The 21,314-nt window shown below is 32.9% G+C and overlaps 2 protein-coding genes across 2 annotated transcripts; both read right to left on the bottom strand.

The window, feature by feature from the left end:
• Window positions 1–291: 291 nt before the first annotated feature.
• LOC111393237 (probable protein phosphatase 2C 4) lies at window positions 292–4,060 on the bottom strand. Its single transcript, XM_023018676.1, has 4 exons — window positions 2,125–4,060; window positions 1,940–2,053; window positions 752–1,016; window positions 292–647 (listed from the first exon to the last, which is right to left on the bottom strand). Exons 1-4 carry the CDS (start codon window positions 3,784–3,786, stop codon window positions 532–534), a joined length of 2,157 nt encoding a protein of 718 aa, XP_022874444.1. The 5' UTR covers window positions 3,787–4,060; the 3' UTR covers window positions 292–531.
• Window positions 4,061–14,256: 10,196 nt separating this feature from the next.
• LOC111393236 (fasciclin-like arabinogalactan protein 4) lies at window positions 14,257–15,932 on the bottom strand. Its single transcript, XM_023018675.1, has one exon. The coding sequence runs from the start codon at window positions 15,823–15,825 to the stop codon at window positions 14,572–14,574; it is 1,254 nt and encodes a 417-aa protein (XP_022874443.1). The 5' UTR covers window positions 15,826–15,932; the 3' UTR covers window positions 14,257–14,571.
• Window positions 15,933–21,314: the final 5,382 nt, after the last annotated feature.

Here is a 21,314-nt window from a genome sequence, read left to right as displayed (position 1 = left end):
CCAACCTCCCCACCTGCATTGCATTTTCTACTCATTTTCTCAATTAGTTAGCAGTTAGTATAAGTTATTATTACAGACCCCTCACCCCAATTGGCCTTTCATTGCAATTCCTAGTTTCTGCAGTAATCCAACTTAATTTAAGATCATGACAAGAAAATTCCAAGATTAAGCCATCCAGCAAAAAGAAGCAAGCAAAAGCATACGCAGATTTCTACTTAAAAGGATTTCGACTCAATTCCTCATAAGACGTGCAGAATTTGGCCAAAAAAGCTGAAAAATAAGCGGTAAAAATACTGAAAACGAAGTTTCAGAACAAATTTTTTTTCCATACGATGTCATTTATTTGGAAAAATTACAAATTTTCACCTTTACAATCCTCATCACCTCGTACAATGCACAACTAAGTTTTCACTTATCCTAAAACTCAATTGTTGTCATGTCACAAAAGGTGAGTAGGGAAAGAACATCAAAAATGGGTACTGGACAGATTTTTTGAATAATAATCTGTTTATTGTTTTCTTTTCACGTTAATCATACACATGATCTCCATATTCTTCCCTCCAAAGAAACAACTATTATCGAAACGTCGTCATGGTAACGACGTCGATCTCCTTGTGGTATTTCGAGCAATTCTTGAAAATTCATGCCTGAGATCGAGCATTATAGCAAACATGATATCTTAGTTTTCTCATATCAGTTAGGACAAGTACGATGAAACAACAATATACTCTCAAGTAAAACAAAAACTTACTGGCTTTTTTTGCTGCACGAAATAGCAATTCCTCGACCAAATGTTGTGCGGGATCTCCTTCTGGAGACCAAGAGAGAAAGAGTTCGACTTCAGATACAGCCTCTTCGTTCGTGAAGTATTGATAGAGTCCATCCGAGGACAATATCAAGAACCTGTCTCTTGGCCCCAATCTGTGATGGCAGAGCGATGGTAGACAGTTGATATAAGGTGAAGTTCCAATGTAGTTAATTCTGAACATCTCTAGAAGTGCATCGTTCCATTTTGGCTGTACAAACACGAGTAATATAAGCGCAAAATTCCCAAAAGCACACGAACCAAACAACATTTCTGATGGTAACAATTGCCATCAAACATTTTCTCCTATAGAAAAACAATTAAAAGATGATATCCTCACATCGAGCACGGAAAAATTGACGCCATCTAGTATACAGGCATTTCAGCAAACTATTCATGTTACCAAGTATGAAAAGCAGTATTACATTGTACTCAACAGTACAACTGACAAAATTTGTACTTCTTATTATTTAGGACCAGTTTGGCATCAAAAGCATCCCCGACTAAGTTGCTTCTGAGCCTGTTTATTGAAATGTTTTCTCTGGTTAGAAGAGCATTTATAGGAAGCTTGTTCAAGGTGACTTCCTTAGGAGAAAGGCAGAAGCAAAAGTCTTGTCAAATGGGCCTTAATAGTAACCAATAATGTCAAATCCACTTGTCGAACAAATCAATTAGAAATAGGCAATCCAATTGCATGATTTCAAAAGAAAAAAAAAAAAAAATTCTTAAAAGCCAAGAGACTAACTTTACTTTAAACTAAAGATATCATTTATCTATCTGCCCCAGGACTGGAATCCCACAAACCAAAGAAACAAATTATTCATTTCTAGGTCTTACTTTCCACTAGAATGAAGAGCAGAATAAATTGCATATCACGTGATAATGAAATGCGAAACATTTTCAGGTAAATATCGTTGGTCGGGATGTCAACAACCATCCCAAATATGGTCAGATAAAGCAACTTTTCTCTACCTCAGAAAGGCTAAGCATAAAAGTATCCTTCTTCTTACTTTTGATGTTTACTCATTGAAAGAAGTTATTGAGGAATCTACTTTTTTCAAACACACAAGGAATCAACAATATTAAATTTATCGATGTTCATGTTTCATCTACTGCTAGAGTAGCAGTAAATACCTGCTTGAGAAAACCGGCACCAAAAGCTCGAGTGACCTTTAATGAACCTTTTACACGGTCATTGATCACAGCAGAAGCATCGTCCGAGTGCTCACTTCGAATTCTTCGAACCTCCTGAAAATATAGTATTATTATATGATCAATCTAAAACTAAAACTCAATAAAAATGAAGGTTTTCTTTTCACCTCGTCCACAGACGTGCTATGATCCATGGTGAGCTGAAAAGCAGTTAAACTGGGTTGAGCATTTGACATATCACTATCAAACGTCTCAAGGTCATGTAATGTTTCTTCACTGATTCTCTCCAAATCCTGGCTCCAAAGATCTGGTTCTTTCTTCTGAGCCAGAATTGCTCGACTATCGCCCACATTCATCACGTAAACATCCTCTCCCTTCATCAACATCACAAGAACACACGAACCCATCAAAGAAAGCTCAGGATTCTCCATGACCATCTTATCAGAAAGATCCAAATATGCATCCTCCGTTTTCTTCAATGCTTGCGAAAGGGCTTTTAGCACATCCACATGATTAGCCGCTCCTGATCCAAACTGCTCTTTTAATCTCCTATCAAGCTCTAATCTTTCCCTGTCCCATTCACATCTCCACCTCCTCTGATTCTCCTCCCATTTCTTCGCCGCTCCTTTATACTTACTCTTCAAATTCCTCCCCCGTTTTTTCTTAAGCCACAAATCATAATTTAAATCCCCATTTTCGTTAGGATAATTCTCAGGCTCTACACATCTAGAACAACCATCTTTAGTCCTATCCCGTAAAACCACCTCACCAAAACTCTTAGACGAACTAAAATCATCCGGTTCCAAGTTTCCATTCTCAGTCACAGCAAAGGAATCAGTCTTATTATTGTCATCCCATAACAAACCTTTGAGCTCTTTATGAACAGCTGAATACAAATTGGATAACAAATAATCAGGTGCATCAGGGCCATTAAATCCATCATAAATCCCTACAAAAACCCATTCATGCTCCTCAGAGATCACAACATGAACTCGATCCTCCCCTGCTTTTCCTTGAGCCCACTGCAGATTCTGATTCTCCGATGAATCATCATCATCCAAGCTACACTCGCTACTGAAATTCACACTACTACTGATTGTGAACTCATTCTGCTTCTCCGAACTCACCATCCAATCGTTTTCCTTCATTGAAACCATGCCTTTGATCGGAGCAACAATGGAGTTCTGACCTCTGGTGATGCTCTTCGATAAAGCTCTTCTCAGGGCCCGAATCAACGATCCTTTTCTCGATCTGGGCCGAAACGCAAAACCTCCATGGGAGTAGCTTCTCTGGAACTGATCGGAGCTGCCTCTTTCGAGAGGCCCCGAGAGGATCCCGCGATCGAGAGGCCCCGATAAGAATCCCCTCTCAATTGGGCCAGACATGAAGCCACGCTCCATAGGGCCCGAGTTCGGAATCAAACCCGAATTATTGAACAGCGGGCCGGAGTGGGTACCGGAATTTCTCGGGATGATTTGCAGAGGAATTGAAGCAAAGGAGGTAGAACTCTCAAAGGCGGATGCACGGTCAATACTGTTATACGAATAGTGGTCGACAAACGCCGTAGATAGTGGCGTGGATGTGTTGGCACTAACGGCAGCTCCGGAGATTGACCTGAACGTCGTAGTAGACGCGTCCTCGAACTCTGTATGCACCTTAGACGACGAAGACAGCCTCGTCAATTCGGGTCGGACGTAGCAAAAAGAGTGACCCAGATCATCTAACGGGTCAGATATCATCATCGCCATGTCCTTCCTCCGCCGCCGAGCTTCGTCGGCGTTTACAGCTCCGGTGAAGCACAGGCTCAGCTTTCCTACTCCGTTACCCATTAAATCAATCCAACGAAAAATTCAAGATTAAACCGGGTAAAACTCAAATCATGAAAACAAAAAATCTTGAATCTGTTCAAAACTTCATTTCATTACTAAAAGAAAGAAATGGTGAAGTTTTAGAGAGAGAAAGAAGCGTTGACTTTTGTTTGGGGAGTGTTGATTGAGATAATAAAAACGGGGTGGGGGCGGCGAGGGGGTGCGAGGGATTCAGACTCCGTGGCGGTGGGTGCTTGCAGGGATTTGTTTGTGTATTAAAAAAGTTATTAGTTTTGCAGGGTTGACTGTGACTGCGTGCGAGGAGGCTAAGGTTATGAAACGAATCTCATTCATTTATTGGTCTTTTCCTATTTTCACCTCTACCAATTTCTTATTCTTATTTTGATAATCTCTAGAAACTAACTATGCATTTCATTTATTCATATCAAAATTTATTGAAAATTTGATTCTTAGTTAAATCAGACATGTTTATGATCTTTAATTATGTTCTTCTTCAGAATATTTTGTTAGAATGCTTCAAAATGAGAGGCATTGATTCTACCATACTTTTTTTTTATTGCAAATTATTATCTCTATGCCCTTTCTAACAAACTTTTTAAGAGCCTGTGTGGGACTGATTTTTCCCTCCCAAGAAATTGATTTTTTGACAGTTATTTCACTATTTCAATCGTCGTGTTCGACTTCTTCTTTCACAGTTGGGCCTTACATTTTTCCTAACGAACAAAAAATCAATTTTCAAAATCACTCCCAAATAGGTTCTAAATGGAATCATAATTGGTGTCAATTGTGTTCGGGAGTGGTTAAAATAAAATTTAAGTGATTATAAAAATTATAAATTATGTATCCTGAAAAATGTGTGGATAGTATTTGTGAACTTTTATCAGACTTTTTGAATAGAAAGCTTCATTAAAATGTGGTTGGGAGTACATTATTTAAGTGATTATAAAATGTATGTGTATTGTTATTGTCAAGAGTTTCACGCTTTTAGTAGGCATTGGCATTTTCATGAACGTGGAATGTAAATGACGGGTAGGGTTGAAAAGAGAGAGCGTGAAGTGAGTAGGGCAGAAAGATGAAAAAGTCAAAACCAATATAGAACAAAGAGCGAATAAAAGAAAGAAATTGAAACGTGGCACAAAACAAAATGAAATTGCACATTTTGTCAACTTGCATATAATGGCAAATTTGCTTCAAGTCGCTTGACTTTGTGCTACCCTTAAATGGCAAATTTCATTTAATTTTATGTACTTGGTAATAAATTATTGGGAATAGCTCTAAATTTAATTTTGTGAGGTGAAGTAGTTGAAGGTTGAACCTCTACTACATTTACTGCTTCTTTGGTGTTTATGCACGTCTTCCTTTGGTAGTGCTTTTTCACATAAAAAAAAAATTTGATTTTTGGATCGTTATTTTACTATTTCAACTGTTATTTTTTACTTCTTCACTCATAGGTGACTCCCACTTTTCTCCTTAACGGTTAAAAAATTAATTCTCATAATTATTACCGAACGGGCTCTTAATTGCTGGATTTATTTTGACTTTACTGGTTGACTAAATTTTACCGAAATTGATTTTCAAAATAAAACTTTAAAAAATTATATTTCGCCCTAATCGTGCTAGAGAGAGGAAATTTTTGGTGTTCACGGGACTGCCCTTTCTCATTATCTCGCACTCTGGTTTGGTTCTCCGTGTTCCTGGATTTGAGCTATGTGGTGCCTTTGATTGACTTCCAACACTACCTGCTCTTAATCCCTTCGCATCATGAATTTGTAGAATTACTATATATTTAGAGCCTCTTTGGTTGTCGAATGTGTGGTTAAAAAGTAAGGAAAATTTTTAAATTTATTTGCAGAATATTTTATTTTGTGAATATGTGATTGATAATGACACGGTAGAAAAAAGAGTTTGAAAAAATAGGAATCAAACAGGGCTTACAAGGTTGATGATTTTAAGTGTCAATAAGGTCCTGTTTGGGAGTGATTTTTTACTCCAAGAAATTGATTTTTTGACTATTATTTCACTATTTCAAACGTAAATTTTGATTTCTTCTCTCACATGTAGCCCCCACCTTTCTTCTAACGGTTAAAAAATCAATTCTCAAAATCACTTCCAAACGAGGACTAAATAAAGATTGAGTATACTTTGTCCTTATATCTATATTTTGTATTTCTAACTCGCTTCTATGACCAAGATTGAAAAGATCATCTAAATCAGTCGTACACGACAACTATTAACAATTCTTCAAAAAATTGAGGAATTAATTTGATTTTATAGTACAAACAAAAATGTTAAGTGCAAAATTTAGATAATGAGTAATATTATACAGCACTACTAGTGTCAAACATCAGTTTATGTGGTAATTATATAAAATGATATATTCATTTAAATATAATATTACATAATTTATTTATTTGACTTATCAGATGTGATCATCTCAAGCATTGAAGCACCACTTGTGCTAGATAAAATTATTGTAGATAATTGAGTTTTAAAATATAAAAATAAAGTAATTAGGGAGAATTTCTAGTTGGTCCCGATATGGGGTGGCATTTGGAATGCAACAAACAAATTACTGTGACGTGTTAGTCCACATTAGTAATTGATTGTAACATTCTTTAATGTCTTTGAGTCAGCCACTTTCGATGAATTTGCTCAAAGACTTTTACCAACTTCGATTTGAAAAAAATAATAATAATCCTTTTACTATTTCTATTTTTTTAAAAGTCAAATTAAACGACAAATCAAGCAATAACTAGTTTGTTTTCTTTAAGGTTTAGGAAACTATTTAAATTCTTGACAATTAATTAAGGGTTTATTATTATTCTTTTTAACAAAATCAATTAGGGCCTATTTGATTTGGCCAGTTTTCCATGGCAAACATTTTCCAACTATTTGGTATGTTTGATGACAATAAGAAGTGTGTATTCAATTGAGACTTTTGAAGATTTTGATGAATTTTTTTTTAAGTGATGATTTTTGTGGATTTCGTGGATCTTTTATAAATTTCTATGAAATTAGTGGAAGTTAGTAGATTTTTATGGATTTTTATTTTAAATTTTTAAAGATTTCTATGGAATTCAAAAGACTCTGAAATAGAATTCATGTAAATCTGATGTGAAATTCTCACATAGGTGTTGGTTCTCACAATTCTCATTTTTCTTCTCCTTCTTCTTCCTATATAATAATAAAAAAAATTAAAAAATTAAAATTTAAGACCTTAATTAAATAAATAATAATCAAAATTATATATATATATATATAGTATAATTTCAAAAATAAATAAAAATCAATATATTTAATTTAATTATAAAATTTCCATATAAACTTTTTTAATTTTTAAAAAAACTTAATGAAAAAAAAGCTACAATAATCCAATTTAATTTTTCATAGAAAATAAAAATAAGAGAGAAAGAAACATAAATAGAATATAATCAATAGAAAAAAATTAATTATAATCATACATATCCATGGAAAGTTAAAAGAAATAAAGATTGAAAAAATAATTTTTTTCTTTTTTTGAAAGTCTCTTAAAATCTCGTGATTTATAAGAGACAAATTTTAAAATTTTATGTGAGTACTTTTTTAATTAAAAGTTAGTACTCTAGAGACTTTTATTAAAAGTTTCTAAAAGTCATTAAAATTTGAATACCTCGAGACTTATGGAAACTTTTAAAAAGTTTTAATTGAATATACCGTAATTTTTAGAGATTTTTTAAAAGTCTATAAAAGTTTCAATTAAAAATCCCTAAACTTTTTAAATCTCAAAAAGTCATTAAAAGTTTCAATTGAATACACCCCATAATTTTCTTGGCAATTTGTTTTCCTTCTTCCCTCGACACATATGCAATTTCCTTGGTTTCGTGGGTGGGAATTGGTTTTCCAGCCCCCCTTTTTGGTAATCGTAACAAGTTTTGTTTCCAATTATAACAATTTTTGTTCCTTTAATTGACAATTTTTATGAAAAACAAAATCAAATGAACCAAAAGATAGAACATTTCAATATTTTTCGGGTAAAAAATTATATCAATCAAATACATTAATTGATAATTCCCAAGAAAACAAGTTTTAGACAATTCAATTTCTTGAAATTCATTTTCTTTCTACCCAAATTTCATTATTGCAATCAAACGGACCCTTCTCCTTTATAAAGGGTTATTGGAACTCCATCTCACGACACAAGTGATGTTTCTACATTATCTTGTTCCTTATATATATTTAAAAAAAATAAAAATAAAGCAGAGCGGATAGTTATGACCTTGACAATTAAATTAAGTATTAGAAATGTCAAATTTTTAAAACGTATAAGTTTAAAATCTAAAGAAAAAAAAAGAACATATTTCAATCATGAGTAAAATATAAAAAATAGAATTTGAAACTGAACTAACAAATAAAGAAAGAAGACTGATATATTTCTGTTTAGCATAAAATTCGGTCACGTAAACATTTTCTGTTTTATCAAAAGCAGTTTCTATACTGACGCTGAATGACGATTCATATAATCATTTGTAATGTGTTGAAAATAATTCTTAGTTTACCCTTAATAATTGTCATAATTTTTCATTGACTTCATTTCATGAAGAATGGAATTGCAATTCCATCTTTTCATTTTTTCTGTGTTTGATAGGCAAAAATTTCTTTAAAATTCATTTTTCACATTTTGATGCTACATAGATGGTGAGAATTCATTTTCCTGGATTAGTGGAGCAATTTTTTAATTTTTTTTTGACGATAGAAACAAATTCAAAGAATAGTTGTACAAAAATATTTTCCTTTAATTGACAATTTTCATGTAAAATAAAGTCAAACGAATACCAAAAAATAGATGATTTTCTTGAATTTTTTTTAATTTTTTTGTTAGCAATGGAAACAAATTTCATCCCCAATATCAATAAAATATATCCCTTAAATTGATAAATTTCATGTAAAATAAAGCCAAACGAACACCAAAAAATACTTTTATTTCAACATTTTTCACTTGAAAAATTATACCAATCAAACACAATAATTTACAATTTCAGGAAAATAATTTCTAGACAATTCAATTTCCTGAAATTCGTTTTCAATTCAATTCAATTTCATATTTGCAATCAAACGGACCCTCAGTGACGGAGCGTTTGACCTTGTGTCTTTAATTTAGTAGTTGCATTTAGCTTCTAGAATGGGTTACATTTCATCTCCCAACCAACGCTTTTCAACATTCCTTCAAAAGAAATATATATATTTTTTATTTTATTTTTTATTTTTTTCAAATTGATGGTCTTCCTAGCTATTTTATATAAATTAATTCAAAATTTTCTTCAATCAATAATATTTATAGTGACATTTTCAACATTCCTTCAAAAGAAATAATAATAATAATAATTATTATTATTATTATTTTGTCAAATTGATGGTCTTCCCAGCTATTTTATATAAATTATTTCAAAATTTTCTTCAATGAATAATATTTATATTGACATTTTAAAACAACAAATTGCTTAGAAATAGAAAACACGAGTTGATCAAAGAAGTCAAACAAGATTTTATTTTAAACTAATCAAAATTATTATAAAAATATAGTCGGTAGAGAATGGTTACGAATTTTAAGGTATTTTAATTCCATTCATATTTGTGGAAAATAAAATATTATATTAATTTAATTTTCTGGTTAAGCATAAGAAAAAATAATCATTGTTAAATGACAACATCATATAGAACTCTCGTTTAGTCCCATTAAATTTCATTTCATTTTTTTCTCTCATATTTTCAACAACACGATTTTTCATAAAATAATATTACACGAAAATCGAAATTTTTTCATTCTTTTTCAATCACTCATTTTTGAAATAAAATACTATTCCTCCCATTTATTTTCAAAAAATAAGGGTCAAACGGGGGTTGAATGTGAATGTGAATGTGAATTAATAAATAATTGAAAAGGGTGAGTTTTATTTTTTGTTAAAATAATATAACTAAAAGTTCAATGTCCACTTTGATAATTATATCATACTTTAAAATTCAAAGATGTAGCATCATTAAGTATTGCAAGTGGAGAAACCTCATAAGCCACCTTCTCCACAATTCATTTGTTGACCAAAATATCATTTTTGATTTTAATTTATTTAAAATTGTCACACTTATGATTTGAAATATTAAAAAAAATTAAATATCACTAGATATCCAATAAAATTATAACGCATTATTTGAAAATGGAAAAAAAAATACGCCAATAAAATTTCACTTCAAAGAAATAAAAATGTGCCAAAAAAAAAAAAAAAAAGGAAGATTGTTGAGAGAAAATTGGCAAAACTGTCAATTTTTAGAGGATATTTAGTAGAATAAGATGTGGTAGCCATTGAGCAAACAAAATCCAGGTGGTCTGAAATATGGCTGCCACCTTCAATGGTCGCTGTCCACCGCCGTCAGCCGCACCACAGCCACCACTCATTTGTTCCACCACTTACACGTGCATTTGTCTTCTCTTCGTACATTCCATACAAACAATGCATCCACTGTCTTAAGACTCTTAGACTTCTAATATACCCGTCGGCATTTCAATGCAAACTTGGGTATTGTCGGTTCCGTTAAATGGTCACGCGTGTCCAACCAATAGAATGTTTTAGTTTGTTGAAAGGAAAGTAATTTTTTTTTTTTTATTAAGACGATATACTTGATTAATCAACGTAACAAACAAACATCTCACTTCCTTAATCATAGAATGTATTAACCATGTCGAAGAGAGAGTGATTAATATAAAAATTGATTAATCGACATAATAAACAAACACGTATCTCACTTTCTTAATCATGTTTCATGGGAGGATTTACGGGTGACATTTTACGAACGGGATTTTTACCGATTGAGTTTGCATGTCATTTTGGATTAAAATTGTTGAATGTAACTTTCAATTAGCAGAATTGCTAAACGATGAGGTCATAGTGACGATTTAAAAATAGTTGCAAGAAATGAATTTAATAAATCTAATTCGCGGTCGGCTTCACCTCTTTTGGCATATTTTCAATTTTCAAGCCATATTTCTCGATTGTCGGACATTCCCTTGGTATCCGTTTTGAAAAACTAGCAACCAGCTATGTGATGCGTATTTCGAAATGAAAAATCATTAAACGATGAATTTAAAATAGCTATCTAAAGACGATTACTTAAAGGGTCTAATATCTATTTTATTCCTGCTAACTTTGAAATCGACTTAAATAAAATTTTATTTGACATTAATTGATACTATATAGAAATATAAAAAAATTTCATGTCGTAATCTAAACATGCTATCAAAATTTGTAAATGTCAAAGTTTGAATGGAAAAATAAAAATGCTAAGACTTATGTGCTATGCATGCAAAAATTGACAAGTTGAAATTTTTGACATTTTAATTTGACTAATTTGAATAGTCAATTGTCCCCATATTCTTTTAATTAAAGAGAGTTTGTACATACCATTTCCGCCTTTTTAATGTAATATTATGTCACATTTCATGAGCCTTTGTGGTACAACTTTTGTGAAGAAAAAGAAATTATAGTTTATTTATTTATTAGCTAAAATTGTTTGGAGCAGAATTCTTGCTCGTAAATATGAATGTACTACAGTTTATTATATCAAACAAGTAGAAATAAATAAATAAATAAAACTCCATTAATGCGTAAATTATAATATCGCTTTTGAGAAATTATAAATTTGACATCACGTTTTCTTATTTGTTGACAAATAAATAATTTACGGTGACGTAACAAAATTCAACTATTTATTATTAAAATAATAGAAATTTCTAATAATTTTTGTGTATAAATTGTGAAAGCAATTTCTTTACCCATCCAAGTGGCCAGGCCAAGAATTAAATTTCTTTAACTTGAGATAAGAATTTTTTTCTAAATTACTACATGTTGAAGTTGAAGATCTAAACAATTAATCACATAGGCGTTTAGAGCAATATACCTATCGCGTGATTAATTTCTTTCGAATTGCATCTTCAATCTAATGGCCAGATGACCAAGGAAAAGGCCTTGGGCCTCAATTTTTGACTTGGATCAAGGGCCTCAAACGTTTTGTGGGTATAGTCCCCGTTTGGCTCCCATTTTGTAGAAAAATTAATGAGCTGAATAGTATTTTTTTGAAAAATGAGTTATTGAAAAAGAATGAAAAGTTTTCAATTTACGTGTAATATTATTTTATGAAAAATTGTGTAGTTGAAAATAAAAGAGAGAAGATAAAATGTAATGTAATGAAAATTAATGGGGCCAAACGATAGCATAATTAATTTCACATAACACAAATTATGTAATGAGTAGCCTCGAGTAAATTCTTAGACCTATTCTTGAATTCTCATCTCCAAACGCCCAATGATTCGACTTTCTCCTATGGTATTTGAGTCTGATTCAGCCCAACCCATTTCTTGCCTGCGAAACTTGGTAACAAAAGTAGGGTTTCTTTCATTCTTTGCTTCCTTGGGGATTGCGGAATTGGGATTGAAAGCATCAATTATGCACCCGATTAAGGACTTTTAAGTAGATTAGTATACGACCGAAGATAATTTGAATTTGAATTCCTGTTTAAGATAATTTGAATTTTTTAAATTTTTATGAACTCTTCTAAATCTTACTTTATAGTATAAATGTTGTTTGGTTATTTCTTGCATGTTGACGATTGAATTCTTTGCTTGGCGATATTTGGAAACCTGAACTCATCAACTTGGCGATATTTGGAAACCTCGAACTCATCAATTAAGTTCTATTGTTCATGTCCAGTGGAAAATTTGAATGTGAATCTTCCAAAAGAAAATGGAATAAAAATGTTGAACAATTAATTAAGAGCATATTTGGTACAACTTAAAACCCAATTAAAATCAATTTTTTGATTGTTATTTCACTATTTTAGCCGTCATTTTTGAATTCTTCTCTCACAGATAGGACTCACTTTGTCTCTAACGGTCAAAAAATCAATTAACAAAATCCCTACCAAACAAGCACTAAATCTTAAGAGAGAGCCATTGATAAATTTTTTAGTGATAGTAAACAAAATTATAGGGCCTCATAATAATTAGTTGTTTAGGGTCTCAAAATTCTCAAAGCCGACCTTGCAATCAATAATCTTGAGTTTCTTGAATTGCTTCGATCTCTTGAATTTTCTTTAGCATTCTCTGGATTCAAATTGTACCTGATGAACGCTCGCCAAGATCCGAGCAAGAATTCAAAAAATAAGAGCCAAGTTGAAAAACACAAGAATTATTAGTTATCAGAGATCAAGAAAACTTTTCATTTAAATAAGTCTTGTTTCCTTGTTCAAGAAAGCTAAGGTTATTGTAGTATTTTCAGAATTCGAAACTTAAGTTCTTAGCAACATATAACTCTTCAATTACACGGTCAAAAACTTATGGTCAAATCCAATTGTTTGGTCCCTCGAACAATTATTTTTCATATTGTCAAATATTTGACCAATGAAAATAGATGACGACTGTATGATCAAATTGATTAGGTCATATAAAAACAAGGTCCAAGGCTATTAGCTTGTTAGGATACCTCAATCACATGCAGTATTGCACTTTCACTTGAGACTCGTCATAATGATAAATAGTATATCCCATGATTCTCTTGAATATTCAATACTTATTTCACGCCATCCTCACAAGGATACAGATCATGTCGGGTATGCCTAAGCCTAAAGAAGGAAGCAAACATTTTTGAAATTAAGTAGTAAAAATGCAAATATTTTTCCATTCACCAAACCCTCCAAGCATGCTCCTGTTTCATTTCAATCTCTCTCTTTCATCTCGTCTCCGGGGTAGATTGCTGGATTCTAGTTAGCTGGTCCAATGAACCTTTCACTTGGTGTTACCATGGCCACGAACTTTAATTTGTTTCATTATGACCGATGAACCTTTCACTTAGTGTTACCATAACCATCGGACTTTATATGGTTAATAGCAATTGCGGTCCCTAAATTTGAACACTTCGATAAAATGTACTTTACCTATGAACAATTTAAAGTTCGTGGCAATGGTGAGATGAAGTGGATGGTTCGAAGGCCATGGTCAAACAAATTAAAGTTTGGTGGCAATGTGTGACCAAGTGGAAAGACAAGTGGGCATGGGTGAAATTGACCCAATCAAAAACTAATAGTATGATGATACGATCACACTTCCTCAAACTAGGATTTCGGGTTATAAAGTATCACATTCTAAGCACTTAATCTATCATGCAATGTGAAAAATACATATCCTTAAACTCGCAAAACGAAACATGGGACAAGAAAATAAAAAGTAACAACAAATGACAGGCAAATATTTGGTGACAGAGGGGATATAAAGGTAGCAACTGTAGAAGCAAAATGTACAGCAGAAGAAAGATTGATGCAAGATTTGTGCATGAAAGGAAAGCATTTCTCTTCCTTTATAACACTTTAATCCCAAAAGTCAGCAAAATTTTCTGATATCAAAACCTTGTGAGTCTCAGCTTTTCTGCAATCTTGTCCTCGAAGAAAATGTGCAACAAAACCATAAGAAACCCAAGGATTTCTTCAGTCACTTTACTACAGAATTTGGTAATATATTACATTTTAATAAAAAAATTTCAAGTGCTTTACAAAAACAATCGACAATGCAATTCAAGAAATGATATACAAATGAAATTGGGATCTAGAATTATTGGCAATTTTAGCACAATTTTGATAATCTTTACGGCTTTACCTCACGAGACCGATTATTTATCCCACCAAGGAAATGACTGCTTTTGTAGGCTCCAATTCGATTTTTCGTGTTAATTATGACAAATAACAGTCCCAAAATAATCAAATCTAATCTCATCGCCATAGATATAGATAATTCAGCCATAGACACCACAAAAATAACAATGATCTATGAAATCCCAGTTTTTCAGCTGCCGCCACCGATCGAATTTCCATCCCAGCCGGTGATGCTGGACTGTACATTCCAGGCTCTGGAGAGAGTGCAATATCTGGGGGCTGAGCACCTGCTGTTACAGGCTTGTCCACCTCAATTGGATTCTTCCCAAAAATTTCTCGGGGCAACAAAACTTTGGACACCCCAAAAATCGCCACTGGCTTCTGATCAAACACCGTTTGCGTCACGGACGCCTGCACTATTCCGGTATCAATGCCCACTGACCCGTTAACCCGACTGATGTTTAACGTGAAACTCGTAGCCCCATATTGCTCCGTCGCCAATGTGGGTTGAACCGGATTCACTATTGACTCCAAAGAACCTAATGGGTAGTAACAATTCAAAACGTGGAATCTCAAAACCTGTGCTTTTTGGTCAGCCGGTAGAGACTGAAGCTTTACCGATGAAGGCAGATCGGCAAATGCGCCATCAGTTGGAACGAAAAGTGTGATTCCGGCACCACTCTCATGGGCTTCAAATTCAGACACAACCCCAGATGCTTGAAGCATCGATGCCGCAACATTGAATTGGTGCCCATCGATTAGTGCCTTCGTAATATTGAGCCCCAAAGGCGGGCGAGTATCAGAAGCCATTAGATCTAGATTGTAAGGGACTAGAAGCGAATTAATTGAGAAGATCGAGATGTTGTAAGGAAGAGTTTTAATTAGGGCAAGGAGAGTAGCATTAGATGTAGGGGAGTAGATAGTGACGGCATTAGAAGAAGGGTTAAACGTTATGTTAACGGTGCCGGAGTTCGATGCAGCACGCCCAGTTGTCTGAAACAGGGTGGTGACGAGTTTCCCGCCGGCAGGTATGCGGTGGAGATCGGACAAAGACAGGTACTCAAGGAGTACCTGGTATCGAATAACGTCGGCGAGGTTACTAGAAGAAAGGTGGTTCCCCGGCGTGAGATCGCCGGCGGAACTACGCAAGAACGCGTTGGGAACCGCTAGGAGCGTGACAGAGGCGCGGTAGGCCAGATCAGCAGCGATGCCGGTGGTTGTCAAGAGCTTCGTGAAGTCCGAGAGATCGGGGCACGAGTTTAACAAATCGGTGACATTAATGGACAAAATGGGGAGATGGTAAGAAGAAAAGAGGAGTAAATAGAGAAATGGCAGAGGGGTATAATTGGGAATGGAGGTTGAGATGGCCATTTCTGCTTCTGTGGAGTGCAGTGAGCTGGGATAAGTAAGAAAAGTGAATGTCTTGGTTTGGTAGGGTGGGGTGTCGTTGCCAGGAGTGGGGGTGGTGAGGGGGGTGATGGGAGAATTATTCTTGAACCACTCGCTCGTTGTGAATTTTAGTGATTATAATTTTATTTTCATTTTTAGTGTTTGAAAAATCTGATAGGGGCGACACGATTAATCTCTAGGGCACCGCACCTAACACAGGAAAATTGCTTGAGTTGAGGAGGCTTCAACTTGAAGCAAATGGGGGGTTAAGTATCATGATGCAACTAGTACTTGATTACATATTATTTTAGATGATTGTCTAAATGGGATTTAAAATTTCATTATGTAGCGCTTTTATTTTCATAAGAAGGCATATTTGAATGATATATTGATAAAAATTGTGTGATTAAGAAATTAAAAAATATTTTGAATTTGCGTGTAATATTATTTTATTGAAAAATGCATAGTTGAAATGATTTCAAATCAGTATTTAAGAAAGTTATTCCATATTTACCAAATGAGTGGTACTGAATGGTGTTCCCCTCTCACAAATGCATGCGGCCCTCACGTTAATTTAAAAATGTCGACATGTGGTCACCAACCCTGTTGTAAGTAGTAGGTAAAAAATTCGATAAAAAAATTTGGTATGTTTAGCATTGTCTGTTTAAGAATGCATTTTTTTGAAAAAATGCAGGTCAAACAATGCCGTAATATTGAAAGGGTATTCTCATCATTTCACTTTGTTGACCACGTCTCAGGTTGTGTTAGAAGTCAAGTAGTTATCGAAAAAAAGGAAGAAAGTAGGAACATATTTTGTATTTAAACGAGTGAGAGAGAAAATGAATGACTATTTTACGAATTTTTAAAACACTTTTGTACAAATGTATTATTTTTTACAAAGATAGCGCCGCTATTAGTATACCCCATAATAAGAAGAAATTACACACCATGTCAATTTTTCAATTATCATTTGCAAAAATATCACCTTTCAAAACTCTTTACAAAAGTGTCATATTTGTTCATTTTTACCGTTCAAAAGAACTTGAATACCTTGCGTGTCCCTTTTTGATAATTGTATAAATGTCATACCAAATCTTGGAAAAGAAAAAAAAAGTCGTCTATTGTGAAAAGGAAAGAAAGAGGGAACGAATCCCGACAGATGGCTACAACATTTTTCGACAGTTGGGTGAATCCCGACAGATAAGCTGTCGTTTCTGACAGTTAGTTGCAGACATTCTCAACAGATGACAGATGACACTGTCCTGCCAGACGAGTGCAGTCATCTGTCGACACAAATTTCGGTGACAGTGTCTCGACACATAACTGTGGGTACTAACGACATTGCACGTGCGTTTGGATATAACACTGGGGTTTACTGGCAAATTTTCTGTGTCCGTAATATGCATATGAATTATAATCATTTCTCAACTACAAATATGTTTGGTAGTATTAATGGTTATAATCATTTCTCAACTGCCGAGAAACTTCAAATGTGTTTGATAGCATTAATGGTTATAATCATTTCTCAAATACAACAACTACAACATCACAACCTATTTCTAGAAATAAATGACCGAATGCTTCATTAAATATAAAATACTTTACATTTCCCTAAATATTTTTGGTATGTTTTTTCTTCAAAAATATTAAAAAAATAAAAACATAATGATTAATAGTAGTGATTATCATATTATTTTTAACATTTTAAAAAGAGTAAGCTATTATATAAAAATATAAACAATTCATAATAACTGACCTTTCAAAATATATGAAGAAGATGAATGAAGTAATGTCTTCTTGATCAAGAAGAAAATGGATGAAGAAGATGAATGAAATAAGGGTTTGTTTAATAAGAATTTTTTTTTTTTATGTTAACTAGGGTTTTTAAGGATTTTATATTTATTTTTTATTAACTAAATTCATATTTTATAATATAATATTCATATATTCAATGATTATAATATACAAATTAAACAATCAAATCGCAACATTAATTGTTTTGAAAAACAATCATGAAGGAGCATTAAATGCTCCAAAAAAGTCAAATTAAGGGTAATTTAGATATTTCACAACAAGAAAGTGACATTTTTGTACAAATTGTGTACACATCAAAGTTTTTTGTGCATTTTCAAAAAAAGTGACATTTTTGTAAATTCCCCTTAGTATAATTGTGTAACTTTTTTCAAGCGATTCTCTAGAAGGGATTTTGAGCCTCGTTTTTAAGCAGTGTGAGGATTTTTATTTTTTTTATTTATTATTATTATTATTATTATTATTATTATTATTATTATTATTATTATTATTATTTGTGCTACCTCCTTGACCTCAACTTCCATAAGGATAACATGGCCAACAAGCAAATACTCCAAGTAGATAACTTTTTTGCGTACGGTAGTAAATTATTAGTCACTCATAAACTTTAGTTGAATGTGGAGGCAATCACTAGTACTCTGATGGTCATGTCAATGAATGTTGAAGAAGAAAGGAAATAACATAATTTAATTTCAAGACGATAGAGCAAAGTGTATGTTTATGCATATTATTGCATTATCTTTGAAATGGCACTAAGTGTGGATTTTTATAGGGAAAAAGGTGAATTTGAGACTGTTGGATAGAGGGACACATGGCCGCACCTGCTGGGCGAAGCATCATTTCCTAAGTATTAATCAATCGGTCCCTAGATGGACGGACATTTAATGCTCTCTAATGACTAAATTTTGTGACTTGACCGTTTGGCGTCTGCTGCATAAATATTACATCATTCGATCATATGGATCTTATTTTTGGTTGAATCTTTGTACAAAAGATTCCCAATTTAATATACAGGATGTGACGTAATAGTATTCCTGTAGCGTTGTTCCGCCTCTTACCCCTTCGCGTATATTCTTCTAAGGCAAATCACTTCGGTGCCTTTGCCAACTGCGGATATATATACATATACATGAACCACTTCACCTTGGCACTTCGATATACAGGATGACGTGGAGCGTAGACCTTGTTGATTTGTTTAGCTGTCTGCCACGTTGGTGAGTTCTAGAACCTCTTCATAGGAGGGGTTACAATAGTTTCCCAAATTCATGTATGAATATTTATATAAAGTATGGATGCGTTGGCTCGAAATATTTTATCTTTCGTCGTGCATTTGGAAACTGTTGAAATTTTTTACCACAAACAAGTTTTGCTAAAATGAAGCCACAATTTTTTTCTTCTATCTTTTATCTTAACTAAGTAAAAAAATAAATGCATATAGTCAACAGAAGAACATATCTTCTTCCTTATGCTTTCAATCCTAACCCCGATTTGTTTACCTGGTCCCGCATTTGGAGATTAGGGTAATGAAGACCAAGAAGAGGATGAGGGCATCTATAACCCATTCTTATTGCACCAAAATTCATCAAATTGCATCAATTTTATGGTATAATTTATCTCCAACCTATTGCACCATTTTGCATCAAAATATTTATATACATTTTTTCCTTTCCCTTCCACTTTGCATAAAATTTTGTTAAGAATATTTATGTCCATTATTATTATGTAATCAATAATCATTAAAAATGAATCAAAACAAAAGTAGTCAAGAAGTTTTAAAATGTAATAAACACAATCACTTTTCAAGAATTCCTTGTTAGGGCAGGACATAATCCGATTTAGTTCGGTTCTAACGAGAATCGAATTTTCGGGTATCTAGTAAGTGGAATCGTCGGGGTCCAAATTTAATTGTGGAATTGTTTGGGTTCCGTTCCATTTGGTTCGGTTCGGTTCGGTTCGTACGGTTCCATTCGGTTCCAAGGTTCCCTATTATAATTAATTTTTTTAATATTTACAAAGTTACATTAATTTAACTAATGATATGTTAAATTTTAGCTCTTACAAAATAACGTAGTCCAATATTATGTGTCTTTTACGTTTTTCTTTGTTGGGTACTTCATTGTTAAAATCACCGAAAGAAGAAGATAGCGAGCTCAAAATAATTAAAAGAGACATTGTCGAGCTTTAATTCGATTTCTCCAAAATAGTAGAAACGACACTACGTAGAATAACAGATTTGAATAAAATTTAGATCAATTTGATTAAGTTGGCTTTAAATTGAAAATTAGAAATAGGAAAATCATATTATTTTGTTTGAACTAAATTAATTAGTTAACAAATTTATTTAGAAAAAATAAAATAATTTTACTTATTTAAAATAAATAAATTAAAAAAATTAGGGAGATTTGGTTCTTCGAGTCTTGATTTAGAATCGAGAACCGAATCGAACTCGTCGGTTCTAAATTCAGATAACTGTTCATGTATTTAATTCAAGAAAAACTGCTAGATTCAATTCGGGAATATTGTCCAGCCCTATTCATTACTCTTCATAGACTAATCAAGGATAAAGAGGCTCACATTGCACTTCAAAATGCATTAATTGATCATTTGTGGGATACTGGGATGCGTATATGAATTTCAAGAATTAAATTACAACATTAGTTCGATTTCATAATATTATGATATTAGGATTCAAAAGGTATTGCACTACTTTTTAATAACATGATCTCATATTTTCTTAGTTCTGGTATTTCTATTAATTGTACTATATCTTTTAAATTTGTTAATGAATTCAATATTATCAATAATTTAAAGTAATTATTTATTTAGTAATTTATGTAGTTGTAATATAAATAAATAAATAAATTTTCAAATAATTAAATTGTTAAAAATGAAAAAATGATTAAAATCTATTCATTTGGTGTAATGGATTGGAGATGATTTTCAATTTGATACGAAAAGATGCAAAACTTGCCTCAATTTTTTGTGTATAGCCGCAGATAGCCTGAGATATTCTTTTTCACTTTTTCTTTTTTAATAAATTCATTTTGAGGAAAAAATAGAGGCAACTTGACGAAAATACATTTTATTAAAGTGTATGCATGTGGCATATGTGCCATTTTACAAGAAAAACTAGTGGTTTCCATATGGTAAAGATCATTGTAACCAATTTTGCAATAGTTAAATAACTTAAAAGCATTAGAAATTGGAATGGAATGGACTAAGTGCTATATTTTAGATCGTTGATTTGATTGGATGGTAGAATGGATGCAGGAGATACTCCTTTGACGCGAGACTAAACAGTTCAGACACTAACAAAGTGATCAAAAAGCTCGCAAACGGGCAATTATACTCTAGCCCAAGCACGATCAAAACTTTTGCAAGTAAATGATAAAAGAGACTAAAAAGGGACACAATCAAATGACAAGAAACGTATGGAGTAGTATTTATTTTCCCTCCAAAAATTAGCATGCTCGTTCCTTGTTCTTTTTCTTGGGCTTTCTCCTCTTTTTCTCTATATGTATTTTTTCTATTGTTTAACACATTTCTCTCTTGTTCCTTCTATAAGGGGAAGGTATTTGTAGAGTTTGGAGATGAAGTGGTGGTCGTTGGATCCAAATCACGTGCCCTTACCTCCTTCTTCTATACATAACATCATTTTT

This window comes from Olea europaea, chromosome 4 (assembly GCF_002742605.1).
Source record: "Olea europaea var. sylvestris chromosome 4, O_europaea_v1, whole genome shotgun sequence".
Lineage (NCBI taxonomy): Eukaryota > Viridiplantae > Streptophyta > Magnoliopsida > Lamiales > Oleaceae > Olea > Olea europaea.
Note: the sequence above shows the minus strand (reverse complement) of the source record. Positions and strands in the feature narration are given on the sequence as shown.